Source organism: Dermacentor silvarum, chromosome 8, assembly GCF_013339745.2.
Source record: "Dermacentor silvarum isolate Dsil-2018 chromosome 8, BIME_Dsil_1.4, whole genome shotgun sequence".
In the NCBI taxonomy this organism is placed as follows: domain Eukaryota; kingdom Metazoa; phylum Arthropoda; class Arachnida; order Ixodida; family Ixodidae; genus Dermacentor; species Dermacentor silvarum.
This window is the reverse complement of record NC_051161.1, coordinates 57,396,447-57,424,304: the sequence shown is the minus strand read 5'-3', so window position 1 is coordinate 57,424,304 and position 27,858 is coordinate 57,396,447. Positions and strand designations below refer to the sequence as shown.

Genomic DNA, 27,858 nt, shown 5'->3' with positions numbered 1-27,858 from the left:
GGAACCTTAAAGCGGTAGGAACGAAAACAAATATTAACAGAAAACTACGATATTCTCTAATGCGAAATTTTCAGCGCTGCTCTATACATGTTTTCATGTCGCTATATATCGACGCAAAGAGAGACATGTAGCAGATTCGGCGATGGTCGCATATCTGATCTCCGGTTCAAGCGCGTCGGTTTTTACGCATGTCTCGTCGAAGGTTCCAGTGTAATCGCTGGTTCCGCGTGGTTTACCGAGTACTGCACAATTCGCTTCGCGCAAAGAATCGGATTACAAAACAGTAGCAAGACCATAACAATCTAAACAGTGCGAACAAGACCAAACTAAGCAAAAGAAACGAGCGCGAGCGAGAGCTGGCGCGAGCACACGATAGTACGAAACGAGCGGTCCGGCTCAGACCAGATACGGGTACACATCGAGCAGTTTGGCGGGTCCGCATGAAACCCAATTTCCCGTGCGGACGTCACCGAAGGAGCCCCTCTCATTGGTCTCCGCCGTTCAGGGCTCGTAAACTGCACTCACAAGGTGCAACTCAAACTTGTAGGTACTAGAATAGCTGCAAAAGACTCCACCAACCTGGCACAGGTGTTAGTCTTGTAGTCGCTGCAGGAGAACGAAAAAAAAAAGGCAGGTTAAGCTTACGACAACACATCGCGAAGCAGCTCATTCTTCCTTGACCAAAATCAGTTCCGATTATGAGGCACGCCGTAGTGGAGGGCTCCGGAATATTGACCCCCTGGGGTTCTTTAACGTGTAATACAACGCAAGCACACCGGCGTTCTTGGATTCCGCCTCCAAAATGCGGCCGCCGCGGCCGGGATTTGATCCCGCGACATAGTGTTCAGCAGCGCAACGCCTTAGTTGACTGAGCCACCACGGCGTGTTACGTATGTAGTAGTTCATATTACCGCGCGTTAGTTAACCTGCATTTCCACAATGCTGCAGTACTTTCAAGGTCACGTATATGGCATGAAATCTTCCTTACAAGAATAAACCAAAAGCCCAGTGCTCCGAATTTATTTCAAATCCGAAATTAAAAGCTATTTATTGGCTACTTGTTGAGGAAAACTGATTAGTGGGCGAACGCGTCCTGTGGAAAACCTAAAGTGAAGGAACTTTAATGATATGGAAAAATTGTACTGAAATAATTAGACATAAGCACCTATGGGAACGCATTACTTCTTCGAAAATATAGACCTGCAAAATTTTAAGGTTTTAAAATACCTTAGACGGTATTGTGGTATTGTGGTAAACACTAGACTAGAAGCGAAAAAACTAAATTTGGTTAAAAATACGAAATGTAATTAAGATGTGCTCCACTTAATTACTAAAATAATTCACAGCTTGCGTTTGTAAGCGAATGCTGTAACAAACTAGCCTCTATATTCACAGCTAGAATGAACTGCGCCACCAACGAAAACATTCGTTATACACGAGCTATTCAAGCAACTGTGCCCAAAAGTACGGTTACCGTTAGAGATCAGTGCATTGGGTAGGACTGCTACTGGTATGCGTCCTAACAATAAAAACGTGTGCCTAGAATCCTGCTCCGTAAATCAGTCGGCAACTTATTTGCATTTTTCTAATAAGCTGCAAGTAAATATGCATTGTGAAACCCGCCACGCGTCTATGGCAATCGCCAACAAGTTCTAAAACCTGTGCATTAACGCGAAAATTGATAACGTTGGCAGCTATGTGCCTACTACTTGGGAATCAAACATTTCTATCTCGATAATGTAGCTGGTTATTCGGCAATGTCGCTTGCGTGATCCCATCGTGATGATGATGTATGGTGTTTAATGGCGCAAGGGCCACGTGTGGCCAAAGAGCGCCAGGCCAGGGGTAACATTGTAATTTTAAGAGGGAACCTGAAAGCGGTAGGAACGAAAACAAATATTAACAGAAAATTACGATATTCCCTAATGCGAAATTTTGAGCGCTGCTCTATACATGTTTTCATGTCGCTATATATCGATGCAAAGAGAGACATTAGCAGATTCGGCGATGGTCGTAGATCTGATCTCCGGTTCAAGCGCGTCGGTTTTTACGCTTGTCTCGTCGAAGGTTCCAGTGTAATCGCTGGTGCCGCGTCGTTTACCGAGTACTGCACAATTCGCTTCGCGCAAAGAATCGGATTACAAAACAGTAGAAAGACCATAACAATCTAAACAGTGCGAACAAGACTAAACTAACAAAAGAAACGAGCGCGAGCGAGAGCTGGCGCGAGCACACGATAGTACGAAACGAGCGGTCCGGCTCAGACCAGATACGAGTACACATCGAGCAGTTGGGCGGGTCCGCATGAAACCAAATTTCCCGTGCGGACGTCACCGAAGGAGCCCCTCTCATTGGTCTCCGCCGTTCAGGGCTCGTAAACTGCACTCACAAGGTGCAACTCAAACTTGTAGGTACTAGAATATCTGCAATAAGTCCACCAACCTGGCACAGGTGTCGGTCTTGTAGTTGCTGCAGGAGAACGAAAAAAAAAAAAGGACAGGTTAAGCTTACAACAACACATCGCGAAGCAGCTCAGTCTTCCTTGTGTTTTGCGAACCAAAATCAGTTCCGATTATGAGGCACGCCGTAGTGGAGGGCTACGGAATATTGACCCCCTGGGGTTCTTTAACGTGTAATACCACGCAAGCACACGGGCGTTCTTGGATTTCGCCTCCAAAATGCGGCCGCCGCGGCCGGGATTTGATCCCGTGACGTAGTGTTCAGCAGCGCAACGCCTTAGTTGACTGAGCCACCACGGCGTGTCACGTATATAGTAGTTCATTTTACCGCGCGTTAGTTTACCTGCATTTCCACAAAGCTGCAGTACTTTCAAGGTCACGTATATGGCATGAAATCTTCCTTACAAGAATAAACCGAAAGCACAGTGCTCCGAATTTATTTCAAATGCGAAATTAAAGGCTATTTATTGGCTAGTTGTTGAGGAAAACTGATTAGTGGACGAACGCGTCCTGTGGAAAACCTAAAGTGAAGGAACTTTAATGATTTAGAAAAATTGTACTGAAATAATTAGACATAAGCACCTATGGGAACGCATTACTTCTTCGAAAATATAGACCTGCAAAATTTTAATGTTTGTAAAACACTAGAGTTGAGCGAAAAAACTAAATTTGGTTAAAAATACGAAATGTAATTAACATGTGCTCCACTTAATTACTAAAATAATTCACAGCTTGCGTTTGTAAGCGAATGCTGTAAGAAACAAGGTTCTATATTCACAGCTAGAATGAACTGCGCCACCAACGAAAACATTCGTTATGCTCGAGCTATTCAAGCAACTGTGCCCAAAAGTACGGTTACCGTTAGAGATCAGTGCATTGGGTAGGACTGCTACTGGTATGCGTCCTAACAATAAAAACGTGTGCCTAGAATCCTGCTCCGTAAATCAGTCGGCAACTTATTTGCATTTTTCTAATAAGATGCACGTAAATATAGATTGTGAAACCCGCCACGCGTCTATGGCAATCGCCAACAAGTTCTAAAACCTGTGCACTAACGCGAAAATTGATAACGTTGGCAGGTATGTGCGTACTACTTGGGAATCAAACCTTTTTATCTCGATAATGTAGCTGGTTATTCGGCAATGTCGCTTGCGTGATCCCATCGTGATTGTACCTCCGGACTGGATACTTCAAGGCGGATGACAACTTTTCCCTTCAAGCTGTGATCAGCTATCGGAACTTCGAGTAATTTTTATGAATCAGAAATAAAACGCGTGGTTAGATGGACTCGCGGCTTAAGTATACATTTAAGCGGTATTGTGGTTGTGATGCTGCATTCCTGAATAAGCGTTTATAGGACGATGAACTAAAATTTAACCTCGTCGGCATTATTACCATGCACAGAGAAATGATAAGGGCGATTGAACTGAAAAGCGGTAGTAACGAAAAAAAATATTAACCGACAATTACGATACTCCCTAATGCTTAATTTTGTGCGCTGCTCTATACAAAGAAAACTAACATGTCGCTATATATCGAGGCAAAGAATTTGAGAGAGACATGTAGCAGAGTCGCGTTCGTCGTATATCTGATCTGCGGTTCAAGCGCGTAGGCTTTTATGCACGACTCGTCGAAGGTTCCACTGTAATCGCTGGTACCGCGTGGTTTCCCGAGTACTGCACAATTCGTTTCGCGCAAAGAATCGGATTACAAAACACTGCAGTAGCAAGACCATGCATGACAATCTAAACATTGCGAACAAGACTAAACTCAGCAAACGAAACAGGCGCGAGTGAGAGCTGGCGTGACCACACGATAGTACGAAACGAGCGGTCCGGCTGAGACCAGATACGGGTACGCATCGAGCAGTTCGGCGGGCCCGCATGAAACCCAATTTCCCGCGCGCATGTCACTGAAGGAGCCGCTCTCATTTCTGTCCGCCGTTCACAGCTCGTGAACTGCACTCACAAGTTGCAAGTCAAACTTGTAGGTACTAGAATAACTGCGATAAGTCCACCAACCTGGCACAACAGGTGTCTGTCTTGTAGTCGCTGCAGGAGAAGAAAAAAAAAGTCAGGTTAAGCTTACAACAAGATATCACGAAGCAGTTCATTCTTGGCTTTTGCGTACCAAAACCAGTTCCGATAATGAGGCACGCCGTAGTGGAGAGCTCCGGAATAATTTTGACCCTCTGAGGTTCTTTAACGTGCAATACAACGCAAGCACACGGGCGTTCTTGATTTCGCCTCCAAAATGCGGCCGCCGCGGCCGGGATTTGATCCCGCGACGTAGTGTTCAGCAGCGCAACGCCTTAGTTGACTGAGCCACCACGGCGTGTTACGTAGTAGTTCATATTACCGCGCGTTAGTTAACTTGCATTTTCACAAAGCTGCAGTACTTTCAAGGTCACGTATATGGCATGAAATCTTCCTTACAAGAATAAACCGAAAGCCCAGTGCTCCGAATTTATTTCAAATGCGAAATTAAAAGCTATTTATTGGCTACTTGTTGAGGAAAACTGATTAGTGGGCGAACGCGTCCTGTGGAAAACCTAAAGTGAAGGAACTTTAATGATTGAGAAAAATTTGTACTGAAATAATTAGACATAAGCACCTATGGGAACGCATTACTTCTTCGAAAATATAGACCTGCAAAATTTTAAGGTTTGTAAAACACTAGAGTAGAAGCGAAAAAACTAAATTTGGTTAAAAATACGAAATGTAATTAACATGTGCTCCAGTTAATTACTAAAATAATTCACAGCTTGCGTTTGTAAGCGAATGCTGTAACAAACTAGCCTCTATATTCACAGCTAGAATGAACTGCGCCACCAACGAAAACATTCGTTATGCACGAGCTATTCAAGCAACTGTGCCCAAAAGTACGGTTACCGTTAGAGATCAGTGCATTGGGTGGGACTGCTACTGGTATGCGTCCTAACAATAAAAACGTGTGCCTAGAATCCTGCTCCGTAAATCAGTCGGCAACTTATTTGCATTTTTCTAATAAGCTGCACGTAAATATGCATTGTGAAACCCGCCACGCGTCTATGGCAATCGCCAACAAGTTCTAAAACCTGTGCATTAACGCGAAAATTGATAACGTTGGCAGGTATGTGCGTACTACTTGGGAATCAAACATTTCTATCTCGATAATGTAGCTGGTTATTCGGCAATGTCGCTTGCGTGATCCCATCGTGATTGTAGCTCCGGACTGGATACTTCAAGGCGGATGACAACTTTCCCTTCCAACTGCGATCAGCTATCGAAACTTCGGGTAATTTTTTATGAATCAGAAATAAAACGCGTCGTTAGATGGACTCGCGTATTTATTATTATTATTATTATTATTATTATTATTATTATTATTATTATTATTATTATTATTATTATTATTATTATTATTATCTTCTTTTCCTATTTTTGTTATTTCTGAAACTTGTCAGACTTCTTTCCACCGCACTACAACGTCTTCCGCAGTGACTGGGACTTCAGTGGATCTCAACAAAAAGGTGGTGGGGTGCTGATTGCAGTTGACAATTCACTGAGATGTGTACGGCGCGTCGATATAGAAAGTCTACGGGAGTCGATATGGCTAGAAGTCAGCCTAGCCCGATGTGAAAAATTGTTGACTGGATCGTTCTATGTAAAGCCGAATATTTCCCCTGTTTTGTATGATGTCATCTCTTCCAATGATAGTGTAATATCCTCCCATAGTAAGCACAAAGTAATTCTTCTTGGCGATTTTAATACACCAGGTATTGATTGGAACACACTTAGATATTCTCATTACAATCATTACACAGAGAAGAAATGCAGCCTGTTGTTGGACTTTGTCTTTCTGTTCCCTTCAACAGCATAACTTAATCGCCAATTCCTGTGGGAACGTCTTAGATCTTTGCATCTCGAATGCTCAGGTTTTAGATGTCTCTCGTTCCGAAACTTTCTTTGTGCGTACCGATAAGTTTCATCCGCCACTAAAGATAACTGCCTCTGTGTCAGCACTGAGGCAGAGCTCCACCAGGGGCGTAAATGAATCCCCACGCTTTGCTTTCAAGCGTGGTGATTATCTTGGTTTATATAATTCCTTGTCCACCACCGACTGGTCACTGGTTACCGACAAAAGCAATGTTAATGACCAAGTAGATCAGTTTACAGAGGTTGTTTTGAGCAGTATGCGCAAATACATTCCCCAGAACAGGCCTAGACGCTCTAGATATCCCCACTGGTTTTCGTCTGAACTCATAATTGCCCTAAAGCATAAAGATCGCGCACACCGAAAATCCAGAATTCCGTTGCCTAATGAGTACAGAGAATAATTCAGCTTTTTTCTGGCTCTGTAAACGTCTCTATAAGCGGGATCAAGATTCATATATGGCATTCTTGGATAAAAGCGCCTCCGACCGGCCGGCAGAATTTTGGAAGTATATCCGTAAGCGCTCCAATAAACATGGAGAGGGTTTTCGCTTACTTGACTCTAGAGGAGCGGAAGTCCAAGCAGTCGCGGATTGTTTTGCAGCCCATTTCTCTTCCTTATATAAAGATGCAGGTTTCAACGCTGGTGTCAGTCAGCAGCACACGACGGTTCCTACATCTAGTGCGGTGTTGTTTGATGAAGAGCTTGTCCACGAATGCCTTAAGCGCTTGAAGCCTTCCCTATCCTCCGGCCCTGACGGCATCCCCTCCGCAATTCTAAAAGCTTATGGCAGGATATTTGCTCCAGTATTGACATCTATATTTAATAACTCTGACTACGTCCACTTTCCCTCACATGTGGAAAACTGCTCGTGTTTTTACTGTATTTAAGTCTGGATGTAAATCAGATGTGTCGAATTATAGCCCAATTTCTCTTCTCTGTGCTACGTCCAAGATGTTTGAGCTTGCTCTTCACAACATATTGTTACGGTGAAGGGAAAGAAGAAGGTGACGCGAACGAGAGAAAGACGAAGTCTCTGGCCGTTGCCTGAACGCCATATTTCTTCGCTTGTAAATATACATCCTTCTACACTCGTGGGCCTGCTTTCTTCCTGCAACATTTTGGTGGAGGTGCTGGGTACAATCACGGAACTTCGCAGTGGACGTCATCTACCTGCCGCCACAATGGCAGATCAACCGACACAACCGACAACGCCTCAGCAGTCCACGCCAACGGTCATCCTCACTCATCTGCGGGACCCGGGGACATTTTGTGGCACGGACAACACCGACGTCGAGGACTGGCTTGTGATGTACGAACGAGTGTGCGACAACAACAGGTGGGGTCCAACAATGATGCTAGCAAACCTCATGTTTTATCTGAAAGGAACTGCGAAGCAATGGTACGATACGCATGAAGCTGACCTAACAAGCTGGGATGTCTGCAAAGAAAAAATCCGTGACCTGTTTGGCAGACCTGTCGGTCGTCAGTTAGAAGCAAAAAAAGAACTTGCATGCCGCGCTCAGACGTCCACAGAATCCTATGTCGTGTACATACAGGATGTGCTGGCTCTCTGCCGCAAGGCTGATAGCACCATGACCGAGGCGGACAAGATTGGTCACATACTGAAAGGTATTGCAGACGACGCCTTCAATCTCCTGATGTGTAAGGATTGTGCCACTGTGGATGCAATTATAAAGGAGTGCAGGCGCTTCGAACAAGCGAAAGGCCGCCGCGTCCCTCAACATTTCGACAGGCTGCCCAATACCGCCGCGACATCTTCGTGCGCAGACCCGCCGCGGTTCGTTCAGCCGACAGGATCAGAAGATCTAACGCGTATCGTTCGCCGTGAGCTTGAGGCCATGGCTCCGGCTCCAATTCGTTCCGACTGTCGGGAAAGTGTGCCCGCTATCTCGCTTATACAAGCGGTCGTTCGGGAAGAAATATGGCGTTCAGGCAACGGCCAGAGATTTCGTCTTTCTCTCGTTCGCGTCACCTTTCCCTTCACCGTAACCTCACCCTCACACGAACGGCCTCACCGAACGACTCAACCGCACACTAACCGAAATGCTGGCCCTGTACGTTTCCGACGATCACCGCGACTGGGACGTCGCTTTACCGTACATCACTTTCGCATACAACTCGTCCCGTCACGATACTGCCGGATTCTCCCCATTTTACCTTTTGTATGGCCGCGACCCCACCTTGCCCTTCGACACGTTGCTACCTTCCGCAGTACAATCACCCAGCACTGGTTACGCTCGCGATGCTATTGCCTTAGCCGCCCAGGCCCGAGAGGTCGCCCGTCATCGCCTCACAGTCTCGCAAGCTTCTCAAAAACGACGCTACGCCCTTCGGCACCGAGACCACCATTTTTCACCTGGTTCCCTTGTCCTTCTCTGGACGCCTTCACGTCGAGTCGGCTTGTCGGAAAAACTCCTTTCCCGTTATTCTGGTCCATACCAGATCTTACGACAACTGTCCGACGTGACATACGAGATCGCCCCAATCGGTCAGCCTTCAGTGTCTCCCAACGTCACCAGCGATGTTGTTCACGTCGCCAGGCTCAAGCCCTATGTCTCCCCATTAAGCGACGCTCCATAACCTGCACCGGGACGGAGCTAACCCCACCGGGAGGGTGATGTTATGGTGAAGGGAAAGAAGAAGGTGACGCGAACGAGAGAAAGACGAAGTCTCTGGCCGTTGCCTGAACGCCATATTTCTTCGCTTGTAAATATACATCCTTCTACACTCGTGGGCCTGCTTTCTTCCTGCAACAATATTGTCTTTTACTGTGAAGAACTCGCTCATTCCGAATCAGCATGGATTTCTCACCGGTCGTCCACTATCACAAATCTCGCAAGTTTCATGACACAGATCTCCACGCCGGTACTTCAAAGGGGGCAAGTTGACACAATTTACTGTGATCTCAGCAAGGCTTTTGATGTAGTCAGCCACTCGCTGCTTCTGCTCAAGCTTACGCACTTTGATGTTGACTCGTCAGTTGTGAATCTCTTGCGCAGTTATCTTCTTGATAGATCGTGTTATATTAACGTCAATGGCCAAACATCTTACTTGGCAACTAGCGGCGTCCCTCAAGGGTCAGTATTAGGACCACTCCTTTTTTAAATTTTTATTAACGACGTTCTTTCTGTTATTCGGAACTCTTCTTTCCTTCTATTTGCCGATGACATCAAGATTTTTAAGAAAATTCACACTGTTGATGACTGTCGCGCCCTGCAGTCTGACCTGTTTTCCTTTTCTAAATGGTGCAAGGATAATAACCTTACCTTGAATGCTGCTAAGACCAAAGTCATGACTTTCACACGCAAAACCGCAAGTATTTCTTTTTCTTATTCTATAGATTCTGTGCCGTTGTGCAAGGTCTGCGAGATCAATGATCTTGGTGTACTTTTTGATGCAACCTTACACTTTTCAGCTCACACTAAACGTGTTGCAATGCGAGGTATGCGCTCTCTTGGTTCTGTATGCAGACTGTCGAAGGAATTCAAGTCTCCTACACCGTTCCGCAAATTATACACAACCATCTGTCTTCCTCAACTCGAATATGCGTCGGTCGTCTAGAATGGCTCTTCTAGATCCAACAGGGACATTATAGATCGTGTCCAGAAAAAGTTTCTAAGCATATATAATCACCGCTTTGCAAACCTGGACATTGCACCCTGTACTAGCACTGTTGGATTGTTGCCATTGCCTTCACTTCGCGACCGACGTAATCGCGGTGACCTTCTGTTTCTCTTTAAACTCCTTCATGGTAACCTCACATGTTCCGAACTTCTCAGCTGTGTCATGTTCTGCATCCCACGCAAGATCACCAGAGAACATAGACCTTTCCATATTCCTGCCTGTCATCACGAACACTCAACCGTCCACAGAATACAGAATCTTTATAACGCTTACTTTCGTGAAGTTGATATCTTTCATAACTCGTCATAGTTCTTTTCCGAGCTTTGCCTTGTATTATAATTTCATGTATTGTTCAAGTGCCCTTCTCCTCCTTTTTCTTTTGTATTTACTTTGCGCTTTGTTGTCCGTACTCTCTTTTCACAATTTTTATTTTTATTTATTTATTTTTTAATTATTTTTCCCTGAGTGTCTTGTTTTTGATTTGTAATGTATGCGTGCGCCAGCACTCAGACCTTAGGGTTGTTCCTGGGCACGTTAAATAAACATGATTGATTGATTGAGTATTATTGTTATTATTATTAAGTACATTTAAGCGGTATTGTGGTTGTGATGCTGCATTCCTGAATAAGCGTTTACGGGACGATGAACTAAAATTTAACCTCGTCGGCATTATTACCTTGCCCCGAGAAATGATAAGGGTGATTTTTCTAATAAGCTGCACGTAAATATAGATTGTGAAACCCGCCGCGCGTCTATGGCAATCGCCAACAAGTTCTAAAACCTGTGCATTAACGCGAAAATTGTTAACGTTGGCAGTTATGTGCGTACTGCTTGGGAATCAAACATTTCTATCTCGATAACGTAGCTGGTTATTCGGTAGTGTCGCTTGCGTGATCCCATCGTGATGATGATGTATGGCGTTTAATGGCGCAAGGGCCAGGTGTGGCCAAAGAGCGCCAGGCCAGTGGTAACATTGTAATTTTAAGAGGGAACCTAAAAGCGGTAGGAACGAAAACAAATATTAACAGAAAATTACGATATTCCCTAATGCGAAATTTTGAGCGCTGCTCTATACATGTTTTCATGTCGCTATATATCGATGCAAAGAGAGACATTAGCAGATTCGGCGATGGTCGTAGATCTGATCTCCGGTTCAAGCGCGTCGGTTTTTACGCATGTCTCGTCGAAGGTTCCAGTGTAATCGCTGGTGCCGCGTGGTTTACTGAGTACTGCACAATTCGCTTCGCGCAAAGAATCGGATTACAAAACAGTAGCAAGACCATAACAATCTAAACAGTGCGAACAAGACTAAACTAAGCAAAAGAAACGAGCGCGAGCGAGAGCTGGCGCGAGCACACGATAGTACGAAACGAGCGGTCCGGCTCAGACCAGATACGGGTACACATCGAGCAGTTGGGTGGGTCCGCATGAAACGCAATTTCCCGTGCGGACGTCACCGAAGGAGCCCCTCTCATTGGTCTCCGCCGTTCAGGGCTCGTAAACTGCACTCACAAGGTGCAACTCAAACTTGTAGGTACTAGAATAGCTGCAAAGAGTCCACCAACCTGGCACAGGTGTTGGTCTTGTAGTCGCTGCAGGAGAACGAAAAAAAAAGTCAGGTTAAGCTTACAACAACACATCGCGAAGCAGCTCAGTTTTTCTTGTGTTTTGCGAACCAAAATCAGTTCCGATTATGAGGCACGCCGTAGTGGAGGGCTCCGGAATATTGACCCCCTGGGGTTCTTTAACGTGTAATACAACGCAAGCACACGGGCGTTCTTGGATTTCGCCTCCAAAATGCGGCCGCCGCGGCCGGGATTTGATCCCGTGACGTAGTGTTCAGCAGCGCAACGCCTTAGTTGACTGAGCCACCATGGCGTGTTACGTATATAGTAGTTCATTTTACCGCGCGTTAGTTTACCTGCATTTCCACAAAGCTGCAGTACTTTCAAGGTCACGTATATGGCATGAAATCTTCCTTACAAGAATAAACCGAAAGCACAGTGCTCCGAATTTATTTCAAATGCGAAATTAAAGGATATTTATTGGCTAGTTGTTGAGGAAAACTGATTAGTGGACGAACGCGTCCTGTGGAACCCTAAAGTGAAGGAACTTTAATGATTTAGAAAAATTGTACTGAAATAATTAGACATAAGCACCTATGGGAACGTATTACTTCTTCGAAAATATAGACCTGCAAAATTTTAAGGTTTGTAAAACACTAGAGTAGAAGCGAAAAAACTAAATTTGGTTACAAATACGAAATGTAATTAACATGTGCTCCACTTAATTACTAAAATATTCCACAGCTTGCGTTTGTAAGCGAATGCTGTAACAAACTAGCCTCTATATTCACAGCTAGAATGAACTGCGCCACCAACGAAAACATTCGTTATGCACGAGCTATTCAAGCAACTGTGCCCAAAAGTACGGTTACCGTTAGAGATCAGTGCATTGGGTGGGACTGCTACTGGTATGCGTCCTAATAATAAAAACGTGTGCCTAGAATCCTGCTCCGTAAATCAGTCGGCAACTTATTTGCATTTTTCTAATAAGTTGCACGTAAATATGCATTGTGAAACCCGCCGCGCGTCTATGGCAATCGCCAACAAGTTCTAAAACCTGTGCATTAACGCGAAAATAGTTAACGTTGGCAGGTATGTGCGTACTACTTGGGAATCAAACCTTTCTATCTCGATAATGTAGCTGGTTATTCGGCAATGTCGCTTGCGTGATCCCATCGTGATTGTAGCTCCGGACTGGATACTTCAAGGCGGATGACAACTTTTCCCTTCAAGCTGTGATCAGCTATCGGAACTTCGGGTAATTTTTATGAATCAGAAATAAAACGCGTGGTTAGATGGACTCGCGGCTTAAGTATACATTTAAGCGGTATTGTGGTTGTGATGCTGCATTCCTGAATAAGCGTTTATAGGACGATGAACTAAAATTTAACCTCGTCGGCATTATTACCATGCACAGAGAAATGATAAGGGCGATTGAACTGAAAAGCGGTAGGAACGAAAAAAAAATATTAACCGACAATTACGATACTCCCTAATGCTTAATTTGGAGCGCTGCTCTATACAAAGAAAACTAACATGTCGCTATATATCGAGGCAAAGAATTTGAGAGAGACATGTAGCAGAGTCGCGTTCGTCGTATATCTGATCTCCGGTTCAAGCGCGTCGGCTTTTACGCATGGCTCGTCGAAGGTTCCAGCGAGAGCTGACGTGAGCTTAAGGTAGTACGCATCGAGCGGTCGGGCGGGTAGGTCATGACCAGCACAAACCAAACGCCCCATCAACGAAAGCAGTCGTGCCTGGATCGACGGGATCGATTTGATATTGTGATAAAAATGGTTGCAATAAGTTTGTTTATGTGCGTTCATTTCGCAGGCCTACATATTACCACGAGACAAATAGCTGTTCATCGCGTAAGTGGCAGACAAATAGTAAGTTGTGAGTCGTTAAATGTTAAATGATCTTAAAGCCACTTTTTCACAAGACAAAAAAACCTGATCCGGTGTCTTTCCATTCTCCAGAAAACAAAAATGGTACGTCCACTGACCTTTCTCCGACGATGATTTTTCTGTTGTGCTCGCCGGTAAAGTGCAGATGCCTGAAAGATAATGTGGCTCACGTGAAAGTAGGAATATTAATGTGTATCCTGGCCATATCGCCAAGCAGCTCCCAAATGCAGCCCGCCAACCCTATTACTCGAAATAGTCCAAAAGAAGCTCTTCCCTGCACGCCACAGATTCGGAAAGCGCAGATCCGGAATAGTGCTTGTGTACAGAGAGTGGCTGCGTACTAAAGTATATAGATAAAGAGGCCGTGTGGAATTGCCTTCGTTCACTCAAGGCTCACTCTATTTCAGCGCCAGCTTGTCTACGCAATTACCGCCGACATTCATGAATAGCGTAAAGGACCTTTTCAAACAGCTAGGATGTCAACAAGAAAATGTGCTGCGATGATATCGAAAAGAAACAATTTATAATACAGCGCACGAACTAATGAACACGTTCGTCAGGAATTCGTCAACTGCACTCACTAGTTGCAACTCAAAACTTGTAGGTTTTAGAATAGTTGCAATAAGCGCACCAACCTGGCACAGGTGTCTTTTTTGTAGTTGCTGCAAGATAGAAAACAAAGCCGGTTAAGCTTGCAACAAGAAGTCACGAAGCAGTTCACATTAGCGGGTTAGTTACTTGATACCCCCACGTAACTGCGAAGATGCAGAAGAGTAATAATTTAAAATGCCACTTGCGGAGTACTAATTCCGTAGTACTCCGGGAAAATTTTTAACTGTCACTGGAAAGTTGCAACTCAAGCTTGCAGTTATCGTACTATAATTAAGCCATTGACCTGACCTCGTGAAAGCCTTCAGTGCGTCTCATGTTTATATCAAGCCTTCGGTGTGCATTGTATCACAGGTGACACCCACACATAAAATCGTGCAATTAACGCTAAAGGTGTGTGTACTTACGGATGTTATGTGGATAATAGCCCAATTCCAGAATTTGAGATTATAAGCTATTTTACAACGGTAAAATGTCGTGGTTAAGATTTATCAAGCGCTTTCCTGTAGTCAACACGTTTTTCCCCTCGCGCTAAAATTTTGTCCGGGTAGATTTCTTCTAGTTAAAAGCCATGCTAACGCTCCCAAATATATTGTGCTTGACAAAGTAGTACTGACGTGGCCGAAAGCTTTTAGTTCCTTTGTGGCTTACCTCCATACAACAACAATTAGTTAACCCGCATTTCCATACAGCCACAGTACTTGCAGGTCGCGCATTGCATGAAGTGTCTTAGAAAGCGCAGGCGATAACGGTTATTGTTGGAAATATACGTCTACAGTGCCTCAAGAGCGTGTTATTCGAAACGACGTGACCAATTGACATGAGTACCTGTAGCTAATGTGCCACAAAGCACAGGATCGGTAGAATACGCCTTAACTGTTTCTGTCACCTCGCGTGGCGTCCTTCGCTTGACGTGTTGACAGCTCATCGGAAGGTGTGGCGCTGGTCTATAAATGTTAGGGGCAATTAGTAACCTCGGAGGCAATCTACCTAAGAACAAACATTTATTGCAGAAGGCCAGCCAACCCGTGTTAGTGCCTTGATATTAAGAGGCCCCACATTCCAGCGTCTATCTGTGGCTCCACTTAGGGCTTGGCCCGACGTGGTTGGTGCGTCAGTGTAGTCACATAATTTTCCTTCATTACCGTACGTACACGGAACTTGGCAGAGCACTACAATGAATTTCAATTGTAGGTTCATTAAATAATCACACACGTAATAGTAATAGTAACAGTAATAGCCTCATAGCCTTGAAAATTAGTGCAACTTTGAGTGCATGTGGCTAATATGCCACAATGCACACGATCGGTGCAATACGGTGAAGTATTTGTGGTTTTTAGAGCGGACAGCAAACAATAGACTAATACTTAATGAATATTGGTGCAATTAGTGGTTTTTTCGTAGCTAGCGCTAGGAAAAAACATCCCACTGACCTTTCGTGGTGCTCAAAGTTGTTAGAGCTGTTGTGGTCTTGGAGGCTGAACCTGTACGACAACGCCAGCTCACTGAATTTCGGAACTTGTACATATGCGATAATAAATATTGCGCTGTTGATGCTACTATGATTTTTATAGTCGACAGCAAGATATACGCTCATACAACTTTCATAGCTAACACAAAGAGAAAACGTCTCACTGACCTCTTGTGGTGCTGGTGCTCAATGGGGAAGTTCTGGCCATGGTGGTGGAGGAGCCTGTAAAACAACAGCTCACTGAATCCCATAAATTGTGCATAGGCTACAAAGCAGCAAAATGAAGTGCGCGAAGCGTTATGGTAATACATTTTTCACTGTTTCTGCCACTATAGTTTTCAGAGTGAACAGCAAAGAATACGCTAACGTAAATGTCACAGTTAACACAAAACGTATAGAAACATTCCACTGACCTTTCGCGGTGCTCACCGTCATCAGAGCTGTACTCGTCTGGTCGGAGTAGCCTGCACGGAAACAGCAGCTCACTGAGCCCCATAAATTGTGCATATGCTATGAAGCAGCAAAATGACGGAGATAAATTTTGGCAGTGCTTGTGCAGTGGCTAAGTCTTTTGCGATAACCGAAAGCTGGAACTAACGGGGATAGGGCTCAGCCGCAGCAACTTCAGGTCATGCAGTATATTCCGAGAATTTCGCCGAGCATCAATGAAGTTGTAATAGCCCTTCAAACCCGTTTATATTCGATTTTAACAGCGGAACTGTTGTAGGTCGAGGCAACGCCATCCGTCCGTCCATCTGCGACTTCCGCGTTTTAGGAAGCACGCTGTTACCAAGAAATCCACGCACATTTTGTCGCGCATGGTACTGCATGCGGTAGCGAACCATCACTGAGCCTCAGTTGACCTTGGAGGCATTTTATTTAATTGAAAAGAATGTCTCCAAATGTGGATCAATTAAGCTTCCATGGATACGCCTGCACACATGCAGTCTCGCAGTAACGTCGAGATGACACGAATGCGAAGTGCGCCCAGTGCCCCGACCATCAATAAATTTCAAGTTCACTTCATTCATATACAACACTCGGCAAAACTCTGTATAACAAAAAGTTTGCTGCGCGCCTGCACACATTCTGTTATCCTCACTACATGATTATTTTAACATTTTGGCTCTCCTTCCTAGTCCGTAAAGTCGGACAGACTTGAACAGCGAGATGCCTTACATATGAGTTTTCCGTACATACAAAATACAAATAGGAGTGGTTGGCCTGTCTTGTCGAGCAGCCACCTTGCGCTACCATTGTGAAAACCAGTCAGAAAGGAATGTGTGGATTTTTCCGGCAAACCCTACCTATGCACACTTTACCTGCAAGAGCAGTCTGCGTGCAAGCAAACGCCCTTGGGCAACTTGAATGCCAATTTCAATATAGGCTGGCGCGTCAGTTTTTCGAATTTCATTGTTTTGACATCCCCATAACGACACCTCAGCCAAGATTTAGGTCAAGATCAGCGCGCAATGTCGCAACAATTGTGACCGTGAAAAGAGTCGCACCGCTCAGATCATACTCGTAGCCTCGCATTAATCAGGGAAGTTATTTTTATTGCGATAGCAATTACATGGACTCTCCAATGGCGGCGCCGCCGCCATTGCCGTCACCGTGAGGTTCCGTATGACGTCCAACGGCGATGACATCGTTGCCGCGCGCCGTGTGCTGTACGCGCGAGTGAAGAGACGCGCGCTTTCACGGGCAGCGAACGCACGGCGGGGAGCAAACGCGCGTTCTGCGCCGTGCTCCCTGAAGGACTGCAGAATTAGGCGTCTCTTCCCTCCTCTACAACCACCATTTATAGAGAGCAAATGCGCCTTCTTCCGTGGCACTGAAACACCGGGGGGGGGGGGGGGGGGGGACGTTTAGCTGCGGCACCAAATGCGTAATTATATAAAAACGTTCCGACGCTGCTCGACGAGTGTCCTGTTCTGATCTCGTCGAAAACCTCCGAGCCGCCCCCAGAGGCACCGGCAACAGTCACCAACGCCGCGCGCATTCGGTGCGAACGCGGGCAAAAACACCGACGGCGTCGTCAACAGTTCTGCGCGTTGCTGGTGCGGCTGCATGTCCAAGTTTATACAGCTGATAAAATTACTATCCTTACTTCGTATAGCTCTCTACTAATTTGCTATCGTAATTGATGCTTCGCCTTTTGGGTGAAATTGCGACATTTTTGACTCCACGAGTAGATCTGCATTAAATTCACGCCAAATGGTCAATGTGGTAAACGACAGCTGACGACTCCAGGCCATCGCTAGCAGCTCACGGGAACACGGCTCATCGCGGTTGGGCCAGAGATTGCGCGCGTGCGCTAAACGGACAGCCGGAGGAGCGGAATGTTTGTCCATGGGCGATCGGTCGGAACTACAACCACAGTCACATGCGTGCAACGAGCCAGTAACCTTGCAGCACTGAACGGGCTTGGCTTGCGTGTTCACAGAAAGCTCTGAACGAATTCGCGCGCAACACTGCCATCGTCGAGCTGTTAACGTCGTCATAAGTCTCGCAGTAACGTCGAGATGACACGAATGCGAAATGCGCCCAGTGCCCCGACCATCAATAAATTTCAAGTTCACTTCATTCATATACAACAGTCGGCAAAACTCTGTAAACAAGAAGTTTGCCGTGCTACTGCTCTAGTTTGGTTGGTTGGTAACAACTTTACTGTGGTAACAACTTTATTGTACTGCTCTAGTGTATACAAAGAAATCTTACTTTCCCTTGAAATTTATTTTTCCCGACTGCATGATTCCGTTATTTTTGCTCCTTTTTCCTGTCCATGAAATCGGACAGACCCGAGTTTTCCGTCACAAGAGAGTTGACTCACCTGGTACGGGTGATGTCCGCGGGAACCCTGTAGAAAAGTGGAAACTTAATTTACACATTTACAAAAAAGTTAGTACCCACAGCCATATCAAGTTAAGCACACAGGAAAAATGTGCCCCGGTCTTCGTCTTGCGCGATATTTTGTACTCCATCAATTACCTGCAGGAAACGCGGCGAAAGCTACGAAAATAACGTAGTTATAGATGCCTCATTTCAGATTTCCCAGGGAATTATCGTTTCCACGGCAGCGGCAGGTCAGATGAATGCAAATGAGAAAGACATTCTTTGCGTGGCATGGAGATGTGTCACCTTGAGCTCGTCATGATCTTGCAATTTAATGGATGTAGGGTCTGGTAAATTTGGTGTCACCCACTTTTTTTATAAATACCACATAATGTGGATGGGAAAACTGCGCCGCGGTACCTCAATGGTAAGACATAGCACGCGTAATGCGAAGACATGGGATTGCTCCCCACCAGCGGCTAGTTGTTTTTTGATCCATTTTCATTTCCATTAATTTATAATTTCTTTAATTCAATTAGAATTTCTCGATGTATACTCCTTGGTGTCATTGTTTGTTGGCTTCTTATGCGATTTATAATAATCGGGCCCCTCGGTTCCTTTTCTCGTCCACTTTTTTTAATAGTTGCTTAAAGAATTCCGCAACGCATGGTGTACTTCCGTTGTTTTTTAAGCATAAATGTTGAACTTGCACGAGGATCGAAGGTTACATCTAAGTGTCCGCGCGGAATAGGTGCGCAGTATTCCTACGACTTGACGCGCGTTAATATTTACGACCTGCGCGGCTGGCAGGCGACGAAACCGACAGACACGCAGGGGCAACAAAGCAACCACTGCTAGCCGTCATGCGATTTAATGGTTGTCCCATCAATCCATTTTTATAGCTAGGCTTTAAAATAGTCACTTGACGTTTTAGTGAAAGGACTATAGCTCATTCATGTGAAATAATTATTAGCCGCCTCAAGAACGCTCAAATACACGAACGGTGCTTACTCGGCCGTGCGCGCTGCTCCTGCCAGCTAGTTACGCTAAAAGCTCGACAGTAGTTCTAAACTGCACTGTTCGTCCACTTTAGACCAGCAGGATAATTAGGCAAGAGTAGTGAAATACTGCAATGTGTTCTTTGTGAATTTGGGAAGGAGCTCCCTCGTGCTGAACGCTCCTGCACTGCTCAGCATAAATCCGGACACACCAATTTTCAGCGCTACGTCTATGCGCTCACAATTTACTTTTTAACCAACCAAGTTTTCACGTTATATAGCAGGAAAAATAAGTCGGGCACCTACGGATACGCATGTTACTCGAGAACAATATTATGACTATAGTTACGTTTAATGATGAAGCTTAGACTAAACGAAGCTTATCTTTGCGAAAAGGGCAAGTTGCGGCAAAAAATCGGCTTCGAGAAACTCGATGCAGGTGAGTGCCTGCTGCGGCGGCTAGCCATGGCACCAAGCTAAATTTCTGAAGTAATGGGTATGAGATGACGCCTGCTTATGCTAAAGACGCACAACTTGGACCCAGGGGGCTCAAATTTAAACCGAAATCATCCGGTGTGGTGTGAGTCACCGAGAACTAAACATGGCTGTGAAGTCAAAACCACGAACTGCTCAAGGTTCCCGCCTTGCTGTAGTGGCGCAGCATGCATTCTTAACGTGCGCCTGATGTGCGCCTTCACGTGCGCCTTAACGGCGACTGATGGGCGCCTTAACGTGCGCCTGGTTTTCCAAATATAGCCGCCGAAATTTAGGCCCTTGTCGCACTCGCTTCAGCTGTGCACCGCCACGCGAGGGAATATGAGCATTGTCCACTTTTGAGTAGACTTTTCCGGTAGACTAGCTTCTGCAGAGTAGGTTGCCTTTTTTAATCGATCCAAATCGAGCGGCTAAACTGTCTAAACAGCATCTGGAAAGTAGCCACGATTCCCGAGTGGTTGCGATTGTGCGCAACCACCAGCAGCGACGCATATATAAAATGTCGCTTAGAAAATAGAAAAGCATGGCGGTAAGGCACCCCTAGTGCCGCAAATAACCACCTACCATAGCATACTGAACGCACCCATGCTACATTTTGAGCGTGTAGAGCCGTGGGGAACGAGACGGACATACCGTCTTTCCTGTAACAAGGCCTCGTTTATTTTCTCTCTAAAAGATTTTTGAGCGGGCGCACTCCTCACAGCGCATGTGGCGAGAGCTTTAGAGAGAGGAGAAAAGAGGGGAAAGGGGCAGACAGCAGTACGGTGCGCGGGCTTAGTGCGAAAGGAAAGCAGTAAAGAAAGTAAAGAGAAAGGGAGATCGCGCACTGGACGACGTTTGGCACGGCGGGTCGGATCACGTGTCCGTATGTCTGGTGTTCAGCACTCACGAAGGTCCGTTAACGGCATGCGCGCGGAGTTGTTTATGGCTGCGGGGGTGGTGCGCCATCGCCACGACGCTTACAAGCGCCTTTAAGCAGCGCCCGGCTGTCTAGCTTCATATGACGATACCGGTGCAGTACACGAGCATGCTCTATACAGTTAAAAAATGCAGTGAAAGGAAATTGTTGTAAGTTTCATGAAGGCCGAGCCTTTCGCAGTTTTACGCGTATTGTTTACAAATTTTACGGAAATACTTACATCCGTCGCGCGGTGTGAAACCGAACCACACCACGAGGCACCGCATGTCCACAAGAGCTGGAAGAATAACGAGAGTGGAGTGTTACTGGTTATCTGGTTGTTATCAGGTTACTTCTAGAGGCCCACTTTCCCGTTGTACGGAATCTTACTTTGAGCATGTAACTCCGATACAGTGTCAAAAGTTCCGTTAGTCACACTGCAGACATTTTATAATCTTGTTAAATCAGTGGTGAGTAGCGCCCGTGCTGTCCGGCTTTGAGTTCTTTCTGTTCAGTCTTCATTTGCGCTACAATGGCTACGTGAAGTGCCTTGTTTTACCTGTTTCACTCGCTGGTGGCAAAGAAAAGAAAAAAATCGGACAATGCTGTGCTTGAATTCCACCCTTGTGTACTGAACGTGGCCTGATTTCAGTTCAGCGCGCTAAGTATTTCTGCTCGCCTTTGAGAAGGCACGACAATGTTTTACTATTAGGCACTGCATTCCGCTTGCGACAGCAAAAAAAAAAAAGATACTTTTCTCTTTTTATAGTAATGCCCGCAGACAACGGCTCAGTTATTCGTGTGCTTTGAGCCTGTTAGTTTTTAACACAATACGTGACATGAATGATAGTGCAATAAGTCCATATATAACCTATATAGAGCACGGCCCTGGACGTGGATCCTGTAGAAAAATGTTCTATCTCTGTTTCTCTGGTGCTTAGGTGAAAAAAAAAGACGGTTAGACGGTTTGACTGCGCCAACAAGGGAATATTTTTTTTGCAATTTTCTTTACCAAGTCAGGCGTTGCTAGGCCATTCTTTGACCGGCTGCTAATTAAATGCTTTCCAGTTGCGATGTCGTTAAACTTTTTTTTTTCACACATTCGCACGTGGGCGTCGTTGCGCACAGGGCGAGGCGGCCTAAGGGAGGTGACTACGCGGCGCGGTGCGGGGGCACGTTTTATCGGGAGCACTCATCTCAGCTGTGTCCTGCCACGCGAGCGAATATGAACATTGTCCACATTTAAGTAGACTTTTCCGACAAACTATTTTCTGCAGAGTAGGATGCCTTATTATCGATCCAAACCGTCGATGGTTACATCTAATTTCATGCACCTTAATACTTGCACCGCAGTGTCCGCACGCTATAGTTGCGCAGTATCTGTACGACTTGCCGCGCCTTAATACTTCTGATCTGCGCCACTGGCAGAGACGAAATCTCAGCCACGCATGGTAACAAAAAACCACTGCAATTTATGTGCTTGAATGTTTCCCCCATGATTGTTCGTTTCTACGACGAGGCTTCAAGACTGGCAGTGGTTCAAATCGCACTGTTCGTCCACTCAAGACCAGCAGCATTAACCACCGTGGGATACTGCAATGTGTTTTAGCGAATGTGGGACACACGCGCACGTTTCGCGCGAGCACGTGACATCCTGGTTTGTAGGCTAGTAGTGCCTAAAATTAGCTGGCGTTTTAATTTGCTCCTGTTACACGTCATGTCGTGGCACACTAATCGGTATGAGCACATAGACTCCTGATATACCCTCGCCATGTACGAGAAGCAGAACCCAGTGCTCGTGTACTTCGGCCACGTCAAGAAACCCCAAGTTGTCAACGTTGGTCAGCTGGTATATACACTGTGGTCGCTCTCGTAGCTACATTGTTGCTTCGGAATAATAAACTTTGTGAATAAATTCACCAACCAAATTCATTCCGACTCATCTTTTACTGACACCTAAGAACCAGAAAAAAAAGAGATAAAAACATTTTTCTGTAAGATCCACATCCAGGTCAGGGCTCTACATAGGTTATATATGGACTTATTGCACTATCATCCATGTCACGTATTGTTTTGAAAACTAAGAGGCCCAATGCACATAAACAACTAAGCCGTTGTCTGTAAGCATTAATAGCAAATAACGATTTTTTTGTGGTCGCTAACGGAATGCAGTGCGTAAAAGACAGTGGGTTTATGCAAGGGTACCTTCCATTACAGGCACTGGATTGCGCTCACGTAGAGATCGTCAACGCAACACGTATTTTTGAAAGATTCGACTAAATTTTCATTACGACTTTGCTCTAAAACCGTTACAAATATGTTAACATCCTGCTCTTGGAACAGAAATGGCCCGTTACGTTGGCTAAGCACTATGTGGCCTTCTAAGGCTGCTGCCAGTTTCTGGAGCGCCGTACCAGGCCCACAACAGTCGTAAATGTTCTGAGCAAGTTCCACTAGCGAATCATTTCATTCAGGCTGCCTCGCTGGCGGCGGAGCTGTTCAAAGTGATGGCGACACATTGGCCGCACGGTACCCGCGACTTGCATAATATGCAGGTACCTTTCGAGCGGTGAATATAGTGTGCGGTGTAATTGTCGTGGAAAAGCACACTAACACTACAGCCGTTGTCATCTCTAACGCACAACGTTAGCACTCCGAACCAATTGTAAAGTGACCACTGTAGTAGAGACTATATTTTACCCTTGACTGTATTACTTAACCGCTTTTCGTCAACATGAAAAGGGTGTGTGGTTTACGCATGGCGTAAAAATCCTTTCCCACGGCTCTTTCCAGTTTTTAGATTATCTTTCGGCAATAACCATGTTTCTTGGCAGTACAGCCCACGTGCGCAGAAAAACCTGCCATACATTGAGCATTTAAGTTGATTAAAAAGAGAATAGCAACCCTATGTCCTGAATCCGCGCTTATGCAGTCATACCCTCACGCCATGCAGGCTAGTGTTGATAACCAGCTGGCGAGGCTTTTTTCAGCCGGCTACCCACGGTCTGAAATACCCTCCTACAAATGATAAAGGGCACCAAGCAAATGTTACCAGCTTCCTCGAAGGACGCAAGCCTGCTGTGGTGCCGTGCGTCCACAATTTATGCCACAAACTTTCGCAAATAGGGTACGATGTGCCAGTTTGCTCGGCGCCACGCAAGTTTAGTCCGCTGTGTCCACGAATCAGTCGCGTTGACAAATCCAGATGCCAGAAGAAGCGCACCAGACCTTGCGTAAAATGTGCGACTGGCGGTGTATATAAAATGCCGCTATTGAACCCTAATGTCCAGCCCTTGCCAGCCGTCGACGTCGAGTTGTTCTTTCTGGGGTTTTGCGTGCCAAAACCAGTTCTGATTATGAGGCACGCCGTAGTGGAGGGCTCCGGATTAATTTTGACCACCTGGATTTCTTTAACGTGCCCTACAACGCAAGCACACGCGCGTTTTTGCATTTAGCCTCCATCGAAATGCGGCCGCCGCGGCCGCGATTCCATCCCGCGATCTCGAGCTCAGCAGCGCAACGCCTTAGATGACGAGCTACCTCGGCGGGTTTCGACGTCGAGTTTGAGGCCCTGATCTCATTCAGTGGAGCGTCATCAACCCTAGCAGAGCCGACGTGTACATACATTCACTACCGGTGGACCTGAACGGGGTAAGTAGGCAGGGCGAAGGGCACTACTTATATAGTTCAGTCCTTCCTGGCCCTATTTATTTTGTGCGACCAACTGTTAGCATAATACGATGCGGGAACAAGTGGGAAATGGGGACATGGTGCGGTGCTAGCACCAGGTCATCACCGTTCTGGATCGAAAGCTTTTTGTCGCACTTGCCGGCGCTTCCTTGAACGAAATAGGACTACGTAATGTAGTAGACCGATGTGTATATTGTGCCGGCAAATTTATTGGTTACCGAACAGGTCACAAGGCGCCAAACAGGCAATAATAAGTGATTGCCCCTTCAGGACTACAGAGCAAACAGCTATCTCGCTCAGTTGCCCCGAGAGTATACGGCAGGCGTCGGCGTTTTTGCTTTAAAGCCACGTGTTTTCTAAATGAGCGATTATGTGCGCAGAGCTTACACTAGCAATACGCTATTGAACACACAAACTATATGCTTAATGGAGAGCACGAAAAGTGAGAACCAGCTATCAAATCAGCAGTAACCCCTCCCCCGCGAAATCTATATCGCAACCACCTAGTCCCCGATATCGAAGGGCCCGGGACGCTCATGCCTGCTCGCCTCAGTGCGATGCAACGCTTCTCAAGTGCGCAAACTTGAGCACATGAGCTTGAGCTTGTGTTTTGAGCCTTACGTCATTATTTCGCTTCAACGATGCACGGTTTCCACTGTACTTGAAGCGAACATTGAGCGCACGCCGTAGACGTCTTGATGTAAACAAATGAGTCGTTTTAGTGTCCTATAAGTACACTGCGCGCAGTATCGCCCCCTTAAAGAGCTGTGAGCGCTTTTGTCAAAACTGAGCTACGAAATCAGTTTTTATTAAACTTTGCACGGTACGCCTACCCTCTATACCAAACGCAAGCGACCCCGGCTTGAACTTGATCATAGCAGCTGGCGAGTGCTCAAGTTTTTGCATTTGAACTTACGAACCATGCTTGGATTCATATTGAGCACGCCTGAATAGGAATATGAATACAAGCGTAGGCGCTCTGACAATTTTGTTACGGTGCGATGTATTCGTTCAGCGGCCAATCGCATGGTGACTGGTTTTGTCGGCTCATAGCTGCGCAAAAGCCCACCCCCACATTTCGACTACTTGCGGCTGTCAATTCACGCCAAGAGTTTTCAGCATCCGTGCCCTGCCCAGAAACCGCTCAGTCACACAATACGAGAATTACAGCGGCTGTCAAATGCACAAAAAAATTCACTTGACGATTACGATACACCCTAAAGCGAAATTTGAGCGCAGCTCTATAGGCCCTTTATGTGTTCACTAAAGAGAACTTAAGCAAATAAGTTACAAAAGCCTATAACTCTGTGGAACTCTCCTGCTGGCACAAGTTTTGCTGCAGAGTTTTTGATAAGCGAGTTTTACTGCTAAGATCAACTAGAAGGATTTTTTGCTTCATTAAAGGCTCAAAAATGCATGACCGGAAGTTTTCTGGGGTCATGCACTGCTGCCACAGCCCGGATGAAAGGGCCTTTCACTTCGCGTACATTGCCTGGCGCTGACAATCGGTCTCTTGCGGCACGTGGCAAACGGAGCGAAGGGTGGCGCGACTGCCTCGCTAACCTGGAGAAAGCGAGAGCGAGCGCGTTGGGCGAGCACGTGGGTGATGCGTGGGCGCGATTCACATAAGCCGCCGCCGACAGACCTCCCAGGCGACGCCCTAGACGACGCGCTCTACTGTGGCGCTATCGTCGCTGCACTACGCTTTTCTTCTCACACTTTCGCCATATACTCCTCCGCTCGCCGCCTTATGGCTCCGCTGCACCCTCCTCTCCCACTTTCCTTCTCGTGCCTCCTCGCTCTTGCCGCTTTTTTCATCTCCCGCTGCCACCCACTGCGCGTCGCGTTCCCTCATAATTCGCTGTGCTCGTTGGCTCGGTTACGCCGGGAAGGCCGACGCACACCGCTTTATGCATGCAGCATGCCTCTTCGCGTCCCGCGGCACCCCGACGGCGTTCATTTTAGAGCGCAACTCTTGGGGGCCCATGCCTGCGGCAAGCATCAGCGTTATCCCTCGGCATCACCGACAGAAAGAGCCCAGCGAAAGATGAAAGCGAAAGCGGAGCGTAGCGTGAGAAGGTGTAATGCCGTGCAATACTTGTGACGACCGCTACGAGATGCCGGCAAAGCACCACCCCGTCGTCTGTTCACCGATAGCTTGCGGCGAGCGAGTCTCACGACACCATATGTGGCAACAAAGCGCTGCATGAGCGAAGGTTTGTCTGCGGCGGCTGCTGTGAATCGCATCCACGTTACTAACGCGCTGCCTGTTGTAATCTGCCGATTAGCGAGGAAATCGCGTCACACTTCGCTCAGTTTGCAACGCGCCGCACGAAGCAGACTGTCCACGCCAGCCAATAGATCGCGAAATTAAAACACGTGTAGATGTGCGCTGAAATTTTATTACAATGAAGCTGTATATGGCTAGGTTCTGGGGGATCGCGTCCGCGGACAAAATGACGCGCAGAACAATTTTCGGCGGTGGATACTCGGGTACCGTTCACTTGGTATATACCAAAATTGTTTGAAAGAGTACGAATGTATGGCTAACGTGACCGATAGGTAATGACATCAAGAATATCACATGTTCGTCAGTTACGTCACGATTCACGTGTCGTGCATACCCGCATCGGATATGCAGGTATATGAGCCGCCGAGAGCAGGAGTGCATGGAGAGATCTCGTCCGCGTCACGCCAACGCCTCGGCAGCAGATCGAGCCCGCGATGCGGAGCGCAAGCGGTATTGTCAGGCCGATCCGGCGGCTCGTGCGGCCGAGCTACCCGAATACGAAACCAATAATTGAGTAAGACTATTTAACCGTCGGTTTAACCCATTTATAAACACCGGCGCCGCATATTTCGGCTTCGCTGGTTTACCATCTGGATGGGGTGCATGGGGTGCATGCACCCCATGCATGGGGTGCATGGGGAGTATCGCAATCGTCGGTGATTTTTGCACGGCGTCGGTGTTTTGTGGAGCAGAGCACGCGCGCGTATGCAATACCGCCGGTAGCCTGCAGCATAATCGACGCGGACGCGAACTCGTATTGTTGGCGTAGTTTCGACGCCAACAGTACCGAGTGGAGAGATCGCCACATTATCTGGGACTGCCGGAAGGACCCTCCCCCACTCTCTCATGGCCGCTCTCTCATCCCCGGCATGAAATAATATCCTCGCCGGGACCAGCCTGGAGGATCAGCTCCGGGCCGTGGACAGAGCCGGGGAGGTGGCTGGCAGGCACCACCTGACAGACTACCTCCCCCCTTTAACGACACCTTATGTCGAATAAAGTTGTACCTACCTACCTACCGACGACGCGGAGTTTGCGCTGTACTTCGTCAGAAACAGCAATAAATGTCAAACATTTT

The 27,858-nt window shown here is 46.5% G+C and overlaps 1 protein-coding gene across 1 annotated transcript in view; it reads right to left on the bottom strand.

Moving 5' to 3' along the window:
- LOC125947657 (uncharacterized) overlaps positions 1-27,858 on the bottom strand; it is a 435,171-nt gene that overhangs the window by 1,270 nt on the left and 406,043 nt on the right. The window contains exon 10 of the mRNA XM_049672850.1: positions 2,443-2,469. Within this exon, the coding sequence (XP_049528807.1) occupies positions 2,443-2,469 (27 nt within the window). The remainder of the gene's footprint in view (positions 1-2,442; positions 2,470-27,858) is intronic.